The following is an 18,576-nucleotide window of genomic DNA, read 5'->3' on the forward strand; positions in this document are numbered from 1 at the left end:
AATTCAGTTACCTAAATCTCAAAGAGTTGGTAGAACAATGACAAACCTTTGCTTGTATGTTATTTGGTTGAAAATATCTGTAATTTCTACTTCCCCAATTTGTCTGAAGAAGATGCAGATTGAACTTGGTGTGCTAGCTGTTTGAAATAAAAAGAAAGATTACGTTCACACAACATGCTGTACTTACTGCTCTCCAGCACGCATGGCTGAATGTGACTATCACACACATGCTGAACCTGTAGTACAGATTTAAATGCACGTTAACCCTCATAGCTATGTTTTCCAGGCCTGTGCTACTCTAACACATTCCTCTTCACATTCTGAAGACCACCCGTAGCTGGCTCCCTATTTGTCTTGAAAGTTTCCTCTAGAGCGTTATGAACAAAATGTCTTGCACATGTTGGGATGTTACTCTTAGCTGCTCACTGTTTCCAGAGAGTGCTCTGTTGGTTGTGTGGGCTGAATAACAATCTCAGGGAACAGAAAAGACAAACATCTCCAAAAATCTCTGTACTTTGTTTTGAGAGTGCGCTTTTGAACTGTGTGTTTTCGCCCACTGCTTTTGCAAATAGCTGAACTGTTATCTTGGTTGATTTTACTGGGTACCCAGTAACATTTAAGACAGATGTCATGGTTGAAACTTCTCACTGTTTTATTTTACAGTCATGTGGTCACCCACAGTAACTTGCCTGAAAACAAGTTTTCATTAAGGCCCTGGTTTAAATCTTCATCTATGAATCTAGAAAAATCCTTTAAAATATAGTCCAAAAATTATTCACACATGTTCTTATTCTATGAATACTCCAGAAAGTGAATTTATTTAAAAGAATATATTGTACAGGTAAACAGTGGCTTAAAGGAAGCACTGCAACATGTTTTACGAAGTGGAAGTTCACAGAAAAGTTTTAAGGAAAAGAAGACCCTGCTGTAGATACAATTCCTTAAATAATATCCAGTGTTTTAGGGTTTTGAGATGAAGCATCTCACGTCACACCACAGGACCTCTTCAGACTGGGTAGGGCAGGTTCAGTTCTTGTTTCCTTCAGAGAAACAATCAGTATTGTGTTGAGGCTGCTGTGAGAATTTGGTTATGATTATTATTGCACATGCAAAATCTCCTTCCAAAGTTTGATAATATCTCCATTCAGGGTATGCATAGCACAATTGCCTAAGAAAAAAAAAAAAAAAAAAAAAAAAAAAAAGCGCCTTTCATGAGCAGGGAGGAAGAAAAGGTGAAGATTTTAAGAAGGGAAAGTTCCATGCAAGTGTGGAAAAAGCATGGTGTTGGAAATTGCCAAGTTGGTCTGCAAATGTGTCTTTAATGACATCCAGGATACCCTGGGATGGAGCCATTACTCTCAGGAACATAGTGCAAGCTGCCTTTTATAAGTTGCAAAAATGCAGATTTCATTCCTAGCCTGTAAAGCCTGACAGAGCTCATGGTACTTCTCTCCCAGGTATCACACATTACAGGATTTTTAAAAGCTTCTTGAGAGCTGATCCTCTGGCCTTATTTTCTCATGAGCAGAGGTCAACATTTGCTAGTATAAAATTAAATTCTAATATCAGTAGCATGAAAAGTAGAATGTTTATTTCTGAATCTCTAGCAGTAAAGGTGTGAGAGAGAGCCATCACATGCAGCGCAGGCTGTCTTCAGGTTCTGCCAGCCACACTTACTTCTTGCACAAGGAAATATTTGCCAATGTATATAATAAGGAGGAGAGGTGGTGCTGGAGTATCTAAGCTGAAACTGGTATCAATATCATCAACAACAAAAGCCTAAACAAGCCCAGTGGGTAGGCTTGTATGGCACAGTACTGTGCCAGAAATACCTTTGGTACCAGACAGATGTAAAACCATTACACTCAAGTGATTTAGCTTTGCTTCATAGGCATTTCTGAGAAGAGCTAATTAGCTGGTCACAGCTGCATTTCCACTCTCTGAATTAATTCATCCGGAGCCAACTTAGGTGTCTCTGCACAGCAATGTGCTTTGCCTGGTTAGACATAGTACCTCCACTATTGCAAGGAGGCAGCGTGACAGTATTGCACATCCTAGGCACTGTTTTGGCATACTAGCTGTGGCCAATGTATAAGAAAGGAGATTTAAAATCTCAAATTTTAAGATGGGTCTCGAAGGAGATTATTTCATGGATATGCTTAAGAGCCTTTCCTCACGTCCCTTGGCTATTTAGGGCCACCTGAGAAAAAGTAAATAAACTAGACAAGCAGCTGGTCATATGAGAATTTAATGAGTGGGTAAGGCTGGCATCTTAGGAAATGAAAGATAAGAGGAACAGTGAAAAAAGGCTGTCTTCATTTTCAAGGCCCTCAACTTATCCCTTATATAATAAATACATCCCCAGGAGGAGCTATAATGAGGTGAACAAAGATCAAGAATAAGGAACTGATTTTACAGCTGAGCATTCTGAACTTATAGGGTAGGATATAATTTACTGGGAGTGGACAATATGAGGGATGCAGGGTAATAACAGCCTGGATGTGGCCGTATCTCCAAGTTATTATGTAGAAAGAAAAAAAAAAAAAAAAAAAGGAAAAAAGGAAAAGAGAAACATAATGGTTACCATGGTTTAGTAATAAACCCAAGATCTAGAGGAAGATCTTGTTGAATGTCTTGCACATGTTATAGGCCCAGGTATCTATGTGGTAGAGTCAAAGACTGAAGAACTGAGAAATTGTTACCAGAATTTGGACAGACAGAGTGGGATTATCCTCTTTTTCCTTGAGTGGTACTTTCTGTCTGGTCAGAGCCATTTAAACACAGAAATTTAAAAACAGATTTGATGAACTTCACCATCTAAAGACATACGTGTTTTTTTGTTTTTTTTTTTTTTTTTTTTTCCTATTGATTTTTGATGCTATATGCTTCAGATAGAATGGGCAGGAAAGGAAGGAGGGGAACAGGGGAACATCATGGAACAAGGCATGGGGAAATGAGGCCCTGGCTGGGGCAGATGTAGGAGGCAGAATAGGGGCCTATGGCTGTGAAATACTAGATCACATGGGATTGTGCATGGAGGAGCTGGGTTTGTATTGGAGAAGAGAAAGGGAGATGAGTAGGGAAATGGAAATAAAGGAAGACAAGAAAAAGAATAAATGAAGCTGGGTGATAAAATGAGAAGGATGATTTCTGCTATTATGCAGAAATGGATCGGGTGAGAGCTCTGGATAGAAAAGACTGCATTATGCATAATGTTTGTTGATACATTTTAAATGTAAATTTAATCTTAAAAAAGATATTTATTTTCTTTTTCACAAGAGAAAAAAGGAAGTGGAAAACTTGGCTACTATGAAACCTCAGTTAATAGAAAGCAATTGACAGATGGTCTGGTCTCATCAACTACCTTCCTTGGAATTATACCACATTCACATTGCATCCTACGAAAGCAGAAGATTCCATCTTCCCCCCCCCCCCCCCCCCCCCCACCCTTCAATGTAAAATGCAAGAGGCACTGAGGAAACAGCTATTTTTACTGCACAGATAGCTCAAGATATTTTGGTGATAAAGGGCTCAGCTATTGTGGTAGTAGTCAGGAAAGAGGGGCAGGGTGGAGACTCTTTACAGGAAGGGAGCTTTGAGAAGGATGCATTGGCAGCAAGTGGAGGGAGGGACATGGAGGACTTATGCTTCATTGGAATCCTTTCCTTAAAAAATCATCTATCTTGATAAGATGGTAGGATTTGGCTCATCATTTGTTCCCAATACAAGATAGTTGGGACCAGGAACTACATGCAATCATAAAGCAAAGGCATTTTTGAAAATTTAGTTCAGTACTTCTAGCCCAGAGTGCTGGCGATGGCTGTGCAAATAACTCCAGTTTTGCTCATGGATTTATGAAGTCATCAGAAAACAGCCATCAAAGTAGTGCTGATAATTTAGTCGCTTGTTCTGTATTTGCTCAGCAAACAATTGGAAGCAGAATTACATTCCAACTGTTTCATTCTACAACCCAGTCCTTTCTGATTAGGAAATCTAACAGAACTTAAAGCCAACACGTTTAAATGTCCTCCAGAAAGTGAAACAGGAAATTAACTTCTCTGTGACTTCTTGATAAAGGAGCTATGTGCACTTCAAATACAACAGTAATATGAACGACTTACTATTTCTGTGAACTTTTGGGCAAACATGGGAAAGAATTTAAAAGTCACATTTGGAATTAATAAAGGTCTGCACGGTCCTGTAAATGAACCACTTAGGGCATTAGAACCACATGCTAAGTTCTTATTATCATTAATGTTACATAATATTAGCATGGGAATGCCTAGGAGTCCCAGTCATAGATTTTTTTTTGTAATTTTGTTGTGCTAGACAGTATTTAGCAGTGAAGGTGCCATTGCTGGCTAAACAGGATTTCAGGCAGTTCTCTGCCTGTGAATATCACCAATAATGCTGGTGTTGTTTATGTAAGACTGCTTCTGTTTCCCAGTATTTCTTTTACACTCCCCTTTCATATGCCAAGGGCTTTCAGTTTTCATAGTGGTTTGTGTATCTATTTTGCAGAAGCCCAGTATCCTTAGAAAGCAGTGTGTAAAAGTTGCAGTCAAATTATTTGAAGCTGTTGGACAAACTTCTGACAGTCTTGGCAAGCTTGGTGTAAAAGAGAGGCTGCCTGTAATTGACACAGGGACTAACACCACCAGAACTGGGTAGCTGAGAAGATGATTCACAGTTTTTTTAGTTCTTTCCTGAAAAAAAAAGGTCAGGCAAACGAGAGTTGGGACATTATTTTAGGAAGAAAAATATTTTATTTTTTTTCTGCAGTTGAAGTGATGGTCAATGAAATTCTCTGGCAACTGTTCAAACTGTATATTTGCTTCCTTGCCAGGGAGAGACAATGCATCAATATTTATGGAATTATACAATCTTCTTGGAATCTGAAAAAATGCCAAGGAACTGTTTTTCTCCTCTTAGCTTGAAATATCTTTTCTACTTTCTAATTGGCCAAAACAACAACAGTAATTATATATTGTAGGATTTAATTACTGACCAAATTCTGGATTTTTGGAACAAACCAGAAATTCTGTAAAAAAGAGGACAGCTTCAGAGACTAATAAAATCTACTGTATCCTTATACATTCACAACCTAGAATTGGAAAAACTGGTTAAAGGAACTTGTCAAAACATTTTCTCTTTAACAAAGAACTTCACAGCCATGTGGAACTTGCAGGTAGACGACAGAATTAACAAGTACAACTCAGATAGTGGATGTCTATTTTCAGGCAGACAAAGACAGTTACGTAATTTTGAGCTTTCATGTTATGTAAACTGAGCTGTTGATCTACTTTTTTAAGGCCTCAGAGCCTCAGAGGAATATATACTTGATTAGATTTTAAAAAGTACACAATACACTTGATGGAGCTCAGTTTGCTTTCTTTTTTTTTTTTTTTTTTTGGGGGGGGGGGGGTGTCATGCTATAAACAGGAATCAAAAGTATGATTATTTTTTTTGGTGCATTTTTATTCACTTTTGAGTCCATCATGATTTTTTAGACCAGGTTGCTAAGTCTGTGGATCATCTGTGTAACAGCCAATCGCACTAAAATGGGATCAGTGACGCAGTTAATGGCAATGACTTGCAAGCTTTAAGAGCAGGTATATCATGTCAAAGCTGACAGAGACCTCATCCTATATGATATGGGAATTCTCAGCTTTGTTACAAAGCCTCATTAATTTCAGTGGAGACAGCCGCACTATTCCCTAGGTAAGACGTGGACCACAGATGTTCTTCAACAATCCTTTTCACATAAGTATATTGAATCTATAATAAACTGAGCTGCCACCAAATAGCCTGAAATTTGAAATTGAAGAAGAAGAAAAATGGTCTGGGTATGAAAACATTTGTCCATTTAACACTTAAATATTCAAAATGTTATTGATCCTTTTGATCTTGTGTGTGTGTGTGTGTGTAAGCCTGCTGTACATTAAAGTTATAGGAATGTCAAAAAAAATCAGGACCATAAAATGTCAAAATATGTGAACAGCTCATTTTCCTCTGTTGCACCCTACTTCTTTTATACCAGCTCTGCCCAGACTGCATTTTTATGATTGAGAAACATCTTATAAAAACCAGCAGACTCTTTAAGTGTAGAAACATGACTGTTATTGCTATAATATTGGAATTCTGAAATACATCTAGTAGTAACTAGATCAGCATGGCTAGTTGTGTAAGGCATTTTATGTAGAGCTTTGGAAGAAATTATGGAATCGCTTGCTATTGGCATCAAGTAGGCCAGAACGTTTTTAATTCTGTGTAGCTAACAGGGAACTGAAACACAGATAAAGAAAACCCAACCTACCCTGCAGTGGCTTGGCAAGAAAACAGAGAAGACACTGCACCTGAACTGTAACCTGAACTTCAAATAGCTCTGAAAGGAAAGGGAAATAAATTTGGCAACACTATATATATATGGATCTCAAGTATGGACCATAAACGGTGCTACTTCAAATTATTTAGTAGCACCAGATTAGACTTCAGGTCAAGCTGTTAAATTTAGTTGTCTCAGTGTCCCAAAGATTCCATTATCGTTTTTTGGAAAGTGAGCAGATAAAAGTGATTAATTGCTTGGTCAGTGCCTGGACAGCAGGAGCTGAGGTTCAGGAGAGCCTGTCCACAGCCAGGCCTACCCTTTCCTCCTAGATGGGCATTTCTCCTAGACCAGTGTGGTGGTTTTACTCAGGTGGGCAGCTGAGCTCCACCACAACCACCCTCTCACCCATCCTCAAAGGGAAATGGAGAGAAAATAGTATACAAAAGAGCTCAAGGGTTGAGATAAGGACAGGGAGATTTCTCAACAATTATTGTGATGGGCAAAACAGACTCAGTGTAGAAGATTAGTGAAATTAATTGCCTATTACTAAGAAGCAAAGAAGCGAGAAACAAAAGAAACTAAAACCACCTTTCCCTCATCCACCCTCTTCTACCTCTTCTCCCCAAGTGTTGCAGGGACACTTGGGGGGAAGAAAGATAAAGTATGTTTAGTTATTGGAGAGCAGAGGAACACTAAAGAAGGATGTGAAGCTGCTAATCACAAGAAAAAAACAACACAGGTTTCTGGGGAGAAGAGAAGCTTCTTGTGAGAGAGCATCAGGTCCTGCCAAGGCCTGGTCCAGGAGGCGTGTGCTGTGAGGAAGCAGCCATGCTGGGGCAGAGCTTGCGGGACCATCACTTGCAGGTGAAAATAAAATGATTACGGGGCACTCAAGATAGAAGCTATTACCATTTGTTTTAAGCAGGATGCTTAAGGAGTGACATTGCAAAAGGCTTTGCTTTTGCAAAGACAGGTATATTTTGCCAGCAGCTTTTATCAGCTGCACACACATGCACATACACACACAAAGTGTTAAAACTGGATGTGAAAGAGGGGTGCACACACAGTGCAGCAAAGTCCAAGGTGGGACTCGTGCCAGAGAGCAAACACCCTCAGCTGCACAGGGAAGGATGTCAGCAGGACAAGCAGTGATTGCAAGCCAAAAGCCAGACACGAATGTGTCCTGGGCTGCAGTCCCTCAGTGCTTCTCACGTGTCCTTGGTTCACCCTGCAATACTGGCCATTGCTACACACGTGGGATGGAAAATTGGATTTGCTTGCAAAATAGAGCTGGAGGTGTCTCTTTTCACTGATTTTCTTCCATGATATGAGTGAAATGGAAAGTGGGAAACATCTGGCTGAACAGCCTGTAATGTTATGCAGCAGCATTGCTCTGGACAAGGCAGCGGCAGGGAGAGAGGCAGTGCTGGAGGGGGGGGGCAGGGCAAGGGCTGGATTTAGGAACAGAGAGGGAGGGAGGAGAGCAGGGAAATGGAGAGGAACGGCTGCCAGCAGCTGCTGGAGTTACTCGAGGGGCAGGAAGGAGACAAGATAAGAGGAGAGGGGTGAAAGTGGGAGAGAAGTAAATGAAACAGGCTGAGGTGGGGAGAGGGCCCTCAGAGCCTAGCACTAGCTTACTGCAGGACTGATGTGTTTTAAAAGTACTGCAAGGACAGGGAGGACATCTGACCAGTTTACATAATGTAATTCCTGTGACTTCACCATGTACTATTTGTGCTTCTTCCGACCAGCATGTGATCAGCATTTGTTTGAATATCCCAATGACTAAAGTAGTTTTGGATTGCACATTTAGCAACTGTATGTAGAAGACTCTGACAGTGTTGTATCTAGATAATTTTCAGGGTCCCCTCATCAATTACACAGATCCTTTCAACAAGGGATGTTTGTTCTGGAACACAAACAGAAATAGCATTAGGATTTCAGGAGTCTAAAATAGTTTGTACCCCTCACTGTCATGGAGAAGCTTTCACTTTAGCCAAGTGTAACTTAAAACTGCATCCTGTAGTTGGTGAACAGATGACTGAGACAGTGACTTTAACACTAGATCCCAGGCCTATAAAGAAAATGGACACATCTTGAAAGGCATTTGTTTATGTCAAAACATCTGTCTCTTTTTTTTTTTTTTCAGTGTGATCTTCTGTGCAAAAATTGTGGTGCCTTGTTTGTGTAACAATTCCTATGTCCAGTGACAAGCTTACTAAAATTAGAAGGCATGGAATGACTTTGTTTTTGAAGCAGACACTGCTGACTGCTGCTAGTTTGAAATTCTTGAACTTGCCAAGAACTAACTTATCATCCTGAATTAAATCCTTTAAATGCTGGCATGTTTCACTCCTAAAGGCAAATACTTTTCACCAAAAGAAAATCTTGTTTGTTAATGGTGGTTTTATCGCAAAAGAATAGCTATACAATTCCAGATATTAGTGACCCGTTTTCCACATGGAGCATCCTGTTTTTATGCCTTATTTAAGGAAAAGATCCCTTATTGTACAAGAAATACTTTCCCAAATGTCACTGTAAGTTGATAATATCTTTCTGAGAAAAATAACGATTATGTATTATGCTCCTGAAAAGTGTCCTATCTTAAGACCACTCTCTTTGCATTGTTTGCTGTAGATCGAAGACTCCATTCTCCAGTACTTTGGAAGCCGTACAAGAAGAGCAATTCTGTATGCACCTCCTGCCCATAGTAAAACTGAGCGTCAGCTTTGTGAACACATCCTGAAAAAGCATGGATATGCAGTCACAGTCCTTGAGAACAGGAGACTGATGGAAGATCTGAGACATGAGGGCCCTTACCACAGTAAGAATAAGTTGACTTAATTAACGTGTTAATTACTAATTGTTAATCCAGTGTTCTTCCACAGAAATAAAGTTTACACATTCTCAATGTGAGGAAGGATACAAACCATGGTCAAACCCTGCCCAGTTATGCCACTAGTTTTTCACGATTAAATGATTCTTGCATTAGAAACTTCCTTCTATAAAGATTCATAAGTAATTGAACATAGCCTTGAGAACCAAGTCAGATCACTTCAGTTCATGATGAGTTCACACACTGACTTCATCAATATAATAGCCAAGTGATTTTTGGTAGAGCATTTCATGATATAACAAATATTTGCTTCTTTCTCATTTTCTCCCTTAAAGAAAAGCTGAATGCATGAAGGCACTCTTTTTCATTATGTAATAGCTTATTAAACAGCACAATACAAAAGTACCTTTTGCACTTGCAGTGGATTCTGACGGAAGTTACTGCTTGTTCTTAGTTCCTGTTAAAATTTGATCTATAGTCAAAAGGCTTGAATTCAGGAAGCTTGATCTCTTGCACAAGGGACTGTAGCTTTGTGGTGTAGACCTGTAGAGTGCCTAACAGAGGAGCTTTGGGCACCAGTTATATTTTTTGACCATGTTAAAGTGGTCTTGGACACCTTAGAGGTGTGAACTGAAACTGTGATCTCACTTTAATATTCTGTTGGAAGTCAATCTTGGAACTGGGAGGCTTTGAAAAATGTATGCTGGTCACCAGTCTGTCAGCAGAAGAGTGCATTTGGTTATTTCTCATGCTAAAGGGAGTGTCGTTTGTATCATTCAGACTTGCAGTAACTTCCTGGGACTACCAGAGAGATCAGTTTTGCTTTGTGCTTTATCCAGTCCAAATAGTTTAATAGATGAAAAAAGTATTTATTCAGCATGTTTTAGGCTACTCAAAATTCCACCACAAATTTCAACTGTCTTCAAGAAACTTTCTTGAAAATGAGATACATGCAGTTTTCTTGGCAGGCTGTACCAAGTACTAATAAATTTTCTGCACCTTGCTGTCTTCTATTTTAATCTCTTTTCAAAGGCACCTTTTAGTTACTCCATGCCTTGTGTACTTTCCATCTCAGAGTGACAGGACACAGCAGGTCTGCAGGCTTCGCTAATGTCAAATGGGCCACAGAGACAAGGCAGCATCTCTGGGGACAAGGTGTATTTCACCATCTGTGTGAAATACTTCTGTTTCAAATGGCCAAGGAAGTGGGTATGCCAGGCTCATCTGGGCCTCGGAAAAAAATCACTGTACTAAATTTTGCTACAGTGATCAACTCAGGTTCAGGTTCTGCAACGCAGTTTTTTACCCTGCAAACAGTGCCTCTGCAGAATTGAACTTAATTGTGGGTATTTATATTTTACAGTCTACCTAGTGTCAGTACTTCCTGTAGTATTTTTCCAGTAATTACAAAAAAAAAAAAAAAGATTTTTAGGTATTTTCCAGAACATCCTACAGCTTTCAGCAGAAGTTAGATGTATTGGAAAAAAGTCAGATGCTTTCCAGCTTAAGACAAAGAGTAATGGAACTTACTAATTCCATTTCATGGCAACATAGGTCTGCCTTTAATTTTTCCCTGTTATGTAAGTGCCTTGCTTTAAAGTTATGTTTGAAAAACACAAGTAAGTAAAAGAACATGTCTACATACTGAACCGATGATCTTTTCTCAGAATTAAACAAGTTATGCTTGAGTTATTTTTCTTTGCCAGTAAATGAAGGGTTTTACTGTTTTGGATGGGATAGTACTTGGTAAACCATGTTTTGGAGAAGGGTATTTTGAGCTATGCTTTATCATAACATTTTCCTAATAGGAGTGCTATAATTTATTTAAAACGTGCTCCTTGGAACCTCTCTTAAAAAGATACAGATAATGGACTGAGAAACACAGATCACGAGCATTATAAAAAATCTATAAAAGCTCATTCCTTCTTACTTGGTATTATTTTGCAGCTCTACCTGGTGCTTTTATTTCTGTGCAGTTTCAGTGCAGTCCATCTTACTCACGTATTTTGAAAGTTCAGTCTGATTTTGAAAGGGTTTTTTTGTTTAGAATGGCTGTGAGCCAAGAGTCTAGCTGAAGTCATATATGGAAAAAAAGTTCCCTGCAAAACATTCCTAACTTTTTTGTGCTGGCCTACTGTTCATTCTGGGACCAGTTCTGCTCCTGTTTGAAACCAAAGTGTGACAGCTCTGCACACTGATCTTCCAGAGAGAACCTCCACACTGTTTTGAGTTTATTACTGCTGGATGGAAACATCAGGGGAATAGTTTTCTTCAGTGGATTTTTGTTTGTTTGTTTTTTTCTTTCAGACCAACCAAAACATTTTGAGATTTGAGATTTGGTAATTTGGTAACTGGCGGGTTGTTGGCTAAAAAGTAAAAGCATACCTTTTTTTTTTTTTTTTTTTTTTTTTTTTTTTTTTTTTCCAGGCAAAGAGACTGTGGTTTATGGGTTTCCTATGAAAAATCTGTATAGACATTTTCTGCAGTCAAGTACAACTTACTCAGACCCCTAATTTTCACTGAAAAATACTTTTGTCAGTAAATTCTTAAGCAGCTTTGCATGAGTAAAAAGTAGCTGTGCTTTCCCTGTTCCTTTCCAGTTAAACCCACACGGAGGGAAAAGCCCATGGACTGATGATATCTGTGCCTGCTCTGAGCTGCTTTCAGTCTTCCTTTTGTGGCAACCATAAATGAGCTGGTTTTGCTGTAAGGTTTAACACATCTCAGTCTGCTGCTGGGATGGAGATAGGAAGATGCTACTGTTTTGGTAGTAGATGATGGGACAGTCAAATTTTGGAGGAAGCGGGGACTGGTACCTTGGGCATGCAACTGCTGCTGTGGTAGATCTGTTTAGGCATGGTGAGTATCCCCAGTATCTGCAATAACTTCATAGCAGAGCAGGCAATTCAAATGCTGTTGGATAATAGCTGATTATAAAGATACCAGGTTTTATAGGCAGATGTGTTTCATGTTGTGCTTCTTCCTTCCTCTTCCTTTCCTAAAATACGAGAATCTGCTCATACAGGCAAAGCCTCTGGAACAGGTTCTGCTTTTTCCACAGCCTCAGAGGGGGTTTGAAACTGGTGTCATGCAGCCTCACAGAAAAGGATAGTTCAGAATCAGAAGAAAGAGTGAGAAATCCCCACACCTCTGGGCTTTCTCCTTAGGAGGTTTGCCTGCCTTCCCTCAGCCCAGAACAGAGTGGTTTTGTTCTATTAGAGGTGAGCGGGATGGGCTACCTGGGTTCAGAGCACAATTGGGTTCTCCCAGAGTACTTAATGCTAGAGAAGAACCTTCCAAATATTTTCTGGAGTCTTCTTTTCTGTCCTCCCATCCTAAGAAGGTCTCATCTCTGGGGCAACGGAAAAAAAAAAAAAAAAGGTCTGTGGGTCCCTCTGGCTCTGTGATGCTCTGCCAACATTTTCACAGTATTTTTCCCAAGGAAAAATTTATTTCAGAAATTTGTGGCACCAAAATGCCTTTCTGCCTTCCAAAAATAATGTTCCATAATTGCTGACTGCTGTCTGAATCTTTCCTGAACGCCATACTTTCCTCACATGACATCTAAGAAATAAAAGAAAGAAAGAAATGAACTACTTATATTTTTCTTTCTGGAGCTGTCAGAATTTCTGTCCTCTGCTCCATATGCCTGACTTTTTCATCAGTGGTGACCCTCCCTTGGTAGGCGTCTACTTCATTTCTCAATTCTTCACCTTTACTAATAGTTATGCAAAGCTTGGAAAACTTCAGGCTCTGAAAAAACATGTGCAGCTGTATGCTGCAAAGATGGCCAGCCAGTTTTAAATTCATTCGGCAATAACATACAATATTCTGTTGTTACAGCGAGCCTTTGGAACTGAAAAGATTCTGCACAGCTTTGATGATAGCTGGCCATGGGAAGAAACACACCTATTCAGGCTGCTGGAAAACTGAGTGCAGTGTAACACTATCTGCTCCCTGCTACAGTAGAGTTTTAACTTTAATAATTTGGTGAAAGTTTGTGCAATTGCAGTGGATAACTTAAAAAAAAAAAAAAAAATCATAAACCTTTTCCATAGTATTGATTTTACATTATTTCCTATTTTTAGAATACTACAGCGAACTCTTTGAGCTTTACTAAGGCTTCTATTTGCAAGTTGAGTGACATCCAGCAAAGATGAAATTTTAGCCAAACAGTTACAAAGATTGTTATAGTACACATATTGATTTGTTTTTGTTTTTGTTTTCTGATTCATTGTTCCGTAAGGTAACCCATCTTAGCTTTGGTCAATATTTGCCTCCTGGGTCAATAATTCTTGATATTTATTTCAGCTGAAATCAATACCAGCTTCATGTCACATTCATTCATACGAGATTGTTTGGTGTAGATCATATACTATCCATATCCTAAAACTTACATATATTGCAAAGTGTATTGGGTCTGAAGTTATTTCCTCTTTCCTGACTCTATCAGTATGATTGCATTGAACTCTGTTCTGTTTTTTGCCATTTTAAGAGCATGCTGTGTTTACTTGGCTGTGTAAATTAAGCCATGCTTCCAGCCACTGACTATGAGGATGATCTGTCTTTTTGCAGATGTTGTGGGAGCAGTGCTTGGGTGGAGCCGCTCAGGAAGGGATGAGTGAAGCAACAGACCAGTGTGTGCCAGTGCAAGTGAATCTTGGCCCTTCCCTTTATGTCCTAGGGTCAAGAGATCTGTCTGGCATTTAAGGTGGCATCCTTTAGCATTACTTAGATATTACAGCAAGTAGAGCATAAAGCGTCATTGCTAAAACAGCCTCAGTATGTTCAGACATAACTCATTCTGCTATAAAATGCTGATTTGAAGATTGATGAATTGTTCCAGCGGGTATGGTTTCTTCTGCCTCCATCCCTGGCCCTCTGCAAAGCACCCTCATGCTTCCTTGCACCCACTGCTTGCTCCTTGTAAAAGCTGCTGTGGAAAAGCATCAGGAAGCATGAGCCTGCAGGAGCAGGCACTGATGTACAGGAGATGTGGAGTGCTGCTAGCTGTGGGTTTCTGACTCTCTCTGGATGGTGCATGGCTGGAGAAGCAGTTGGGGACAGATGAAAGAAAATTCTGCCTTGATTCTATGAAAAAACCTTTTTCCAAATCTGTCATCATTTTTTTTTCCATTTTGTTTTGTTGAGTGCCCTTTGGAAAATTTGCTCTTTAAAGAAAATCTGCATTTTCCACAGGAATAAAATGTGTTTGTCCACTTCTATTCACACTAGGCCTAAGAGATAGAGAAACATTACCACACCAGCATTAGAGAAGCAGAAACAAGGTTAAAAGCCATATAAGTCAGTGTCAGAACTAGGAAGAAAATACATGCTTCTTGATGTATATTTTTATGTCTTTGCTTTAGCATACATGTATTGTATCACCTCTAGTACTGCTCACTGCTCATACATTTGACCAGAGGCCAAATCATCAGAAGAAACAGCTGAATTGTTGACACCTGGCCAGCAGCAAGGTAGGAACTTGTAGAAGTGCTACTTCATAAGTGTACCCAGCAATACTTTCCTCAGGGCTGCTAATTAGTCTAGAGAATAAACTACAGCCATGGGCTTCAGAGGCCCTTAAGACCATGTCTGGTGACTGTCAGGCATTCACTTTTCATTTTCCAGGACTTACTATATTAGCAAATGTAGTGAGAATTAGAGGAGGGGTTAGAGATAGGAGGACACAGAAATGTTCTTTAAGTGAGTGTGAAGACTGAGACAACTGGTGGAACATATTTGTTAACAAAAAAGTTAAAAAGGCTGCTTCTAAGGAAAAAAAAAAAAGAAGAATCTGTACTTTGTGTCCATAGTAAATAGGTCATAAAGTAATAAAACAACAAAAAAGTTTAGATACTAGGAAAGCTTTTTTTTGGGGGGTAAAGCTAGTGAAGTAATCACGTGCATTCCGTGGAGCTGTGGAGCATCAATTCTTAAAGGTCTTTAAAAAATAACTAAGGAGATTTTATTGGGTCAAGTGTGTTCCCTTGTGGGGTAACAAGATGGACACATAGACCTCTTGAAGTTTATTGACTAGCCATAATAAAATGGTAAACCAGGTGGAGAGATTCCAAGTACAAATCACCTGTGACTCAGGGCTTTAACTGAGGAACAAGAAACATGCAGTTTGCAGCATTTTCTTCTGCATCTTGTTAAAATTCAAAATTTCTTGAAAGAAAGAAAGAAGAAAAGGAAGGAAAAAGAGGAAGGAAGGAAGGAAGGAAGGAAGGAAGGAAGGAAGGAAGGAAGGAAGGAAGGAAGGAAGGAAGGAAGGAAGGAAGGAAGGAAGGAAGGAAGGAAGGAAGGAAGGAAGGAAGGAAGGAAGGAAGGAAGGAGGGAAGGAAGGGAGGACAAAAGGAAGGAAGGAAAGAGGGAAGAAAAAAATGAAAGAAAGGAAGAAAGGGAAGTCTATGAGAAAATATTCCTGAAAGGAGTGGAGAAAAGGGAAGGGACCAAAATTAGTGGTGCATATAGTTAGGCCAGCTAAAGGTGGAGAACATAGAAAGCAAATGACATATTCTGAAATAGAAATCATTTTCATGGGTTGGTATGTAAAAAACAGTCCTTAGAGAACCAAATTTCCTCAAGTGAGTGGTTATCTGTGGAGTTTGAAATATATTAACAGGAATAGGTAACATTAGTTCTAACTTCGATTTCATTTTTTACTTTTAATTGTTCAGAGTTAGTAACAAATAAGATTTGCTGTTTTCTACAGCCTCAGACAAGTTTCCATGAAATCCAACTAACTTTAGCAAACAATTATAAAGAGTAAAGGCCTCAAGGAAAATTGCTGGTGTATTCTGTAAACATCTGGTTGCCATTTTCAATTACAAGGACCAACCCACTGAAGGAAGCAGTTTAGTTTTTTTGGAACAGAAATGAGACACTGGGGTTTTTGTTCTTTTTCATAGTGGAGAGTAAAGGAAATGTCAGGAATAGAGAGGTCACTAGATGCTCAGCTTTATAAATACAAAAGTCTCTGAGAAAATTAAAGTAAATTGAAATCAGGTTCTGAAAGTGTAAACAATCCTGTGGAGGTAAGGTTAAATAAGCAGGACTCGAGATCCTAGCATGCCAGCAAAAGCACAAGATCATTCCATCATAAATAAGCCATTTAAAATATTGTGCAAAATAATAATGGTGAGGCTAGCCACAGAAGTATGTTGTGAGTTAGAATACAAATACATGCATATATACATATGTATATCTAGCAGATATAATTGCTTTTCCAAAAATCATTTTGGTTAACTCTCGGTGCAAGTATACAGTATACAAATCAGTTGGGTTCTTAATGCAAAATATATGTCATGTGAGTCCTGCACAAGGTTTTGACAAGTAAAACATACATTTCAGAGGCATTCTTTCTGTATGTTGTTAGGCAAGGAATTCCTTAAACAAGCAAAATACTTAGAAATGCGGTGATCCTCAGAGCATACTGAATTACAAGCATACTTAACGTTTGTTAAATTTGTTCTGCTTCCTTAAAATGATACTTCATATAGTTTTAGGGGAAAAAAAATGTATACCAGAAACATGCACTGTCTTGATCACTTTTTAATTTTGCTTTTTGAAATTAAGCCTGGCTATTTGCTACGCAGTTGAAAGTGGCTGCCTAATCTCATGCCACAGGCATCACTGGTTGCAACACAAGACAGATTAGTTTCTGGCATACCCAGATAAATGCTGTTCTCTAGCGTGATGCTGTGGTTTCTTGTTAGACAATTTAAAGGCACTGTATATTTTTCAGAACAATATGTATTCTCCTTCCTAATTATTAGCAGAACGTACTCATGTTTTCTAGCAGAAAAGCATACAAGCTGTTTCTTTGTATCATTAAAATAAACCCTCTGTAGAATTGTACTAAAAACCCTGTTTCAAAAGCACTCTTTTCCTTGAGGAAGAAATTCTTTATTTGTTCATAAAAAAAATAATAATACATGGACATTGAACTTTCTAAAGTTAGAAACAAAAGATAGCATTTAGTCATAAAGTTACTGAACATATCTTTCTCTGAATGTTCTTTTTAGCCATGTAAACAGAACATACAGTCCAATGGAGAGTGGTATCTATTGAGCTGACAGAATTTACAATAATTAAAATACTACACACCAATTACACAGTGAGCTAAAATTAAAACTTTGCTGGAATAAATTATGTCATGTTAATAGAATCTGCAAAACACCAGTGTCCAGGCAGATTAGCATGGCCAAGGGAAATCAACGATGTGCAAGTCCACTGAAAATAAAGGAATGTGAGATTAAGAGTTAGGTATACAAGCTTTTAAATGAACGTGTCTATTCTCAAATGTCATGTGATGGTCTCCTAATATAACTGCTGGGAGAAGCCTTGCCAGAAGCCTGCAGCAGTCCCGTCAGAGCAGTCTCTCCAAGGCACTGTTGCGTTAGTGCTGCCCAGTGTTTGGGCTGCTGCAAGCTGTGCACCCTTTTTGAGGCACTCCCTGGCTCTGAGCCTGGGTCAGCTGTGAGAAATGCGGTGCCTTTTATTATTGTGCTCCCATTTTAGGTAGAGGCATTCATATACCTCTGAAACCAAACCAACGTGTTTTGTGTTTGTTTGCTTGTTTGTTTTTTGCTGTAGCTGCCATGACTTTTGTTGGGTCAACAAAAAATATAAGCAAAAAGCTTATACGCTGTGTGTGCCTTCACTGTAATTTGCAACCAGCCCACTCCATTCCTAGGTTCAGATTCCAACTTTCTCCAGCTGCATCCACTTTCAGCTGACAGTTCTTTTGAACGCTGCATCCCCAAAATGTTCCAGACATCAGAAGTGCAGTAGCCACCCAAAGGTTAAAACATGTTTCTGAACATTTCATGCACCATAATATTGCTACAGTGGCTTATTTTTCATAAAATGGGAACCTTTCTTTCATGAGGGGAATGATAATTCTACCATTTTGATGGTCATTATACTCCCTCAAAGTTGCTTTTCAATAGAATATTGAATATTCTTTTACTCGGCCCCTGAGGTTGTCCATTTGGATGTAGTCCTAGTATGCACAGATGGTGAAGTGAAAGGAAGCTTTTCTGACCTACTCAGAAACCAGAATTAACTACCAACAGTTTGCAGTTGGTCATAAGAGCTTTCGTATTTCTGGAAAAAAAAGAAAAAAAAAAAAGGAAAAAAAAAGGAAAGAAAAAAAAAAGAGAAAAAAAAAGAATAAAAAACACCTCATACAGAAAACTGACACCTAATTGATTAGGAAGAAAAAAATATTGTGATTAATTTCTAGCATTTTTGCCAGGCTCATTTCCTTAGAAAACAATGTCCATTTTTGACATTAAAGGGACAAAATATGGAAAGGACTGTGATTAAAAAGCAGCAAAGGAATAGGATTTGAAATGAAGATGAGCAACCTTAACTGGCAGCAAGATTAAAAAATAGGTGTTTT

The 18,576-nt window shown here is 38.9% G+C and overlaps 1 protein-coding gene across 4 annotated transcripts in view; it reads left to right on the plus strand.

Annotated features, from left to right (window-relative positions):
* Positions 1-18,576, plus strand: part of CPED1 (cadherin like and PC-esterase domain containing 1) — a 147,373-nt gene that overhangs the window by 2,472 nt on the left and 126,325 nt on the right. For all 4 annotated transcript variants that reach the window (XM_084532759.1, XM_084532761.1, XM_084532762.1 and 1 more), the window contains exon 3: positions 8,966-9,152. In XM_084532759.1, coding sequence (XP_084388885.1) covers positions 8,966-9,152 — 187 coding nt within the window. The remainder of the gene's footprint in view (positions 1-8,965; positions 9,153-18,576) is intronic.

The sequence above is a fragment of the Aythya ferina genome (assembly GCF_964211825.1).
Source record: "Aythya ferina genome assembly, chromosome: 1".
Lineage (NCBI taxonomy): Eukaryota > Metazoa > Chordata > Aves > Anseriformes > Anatidae > Aythya > Aythya ferina.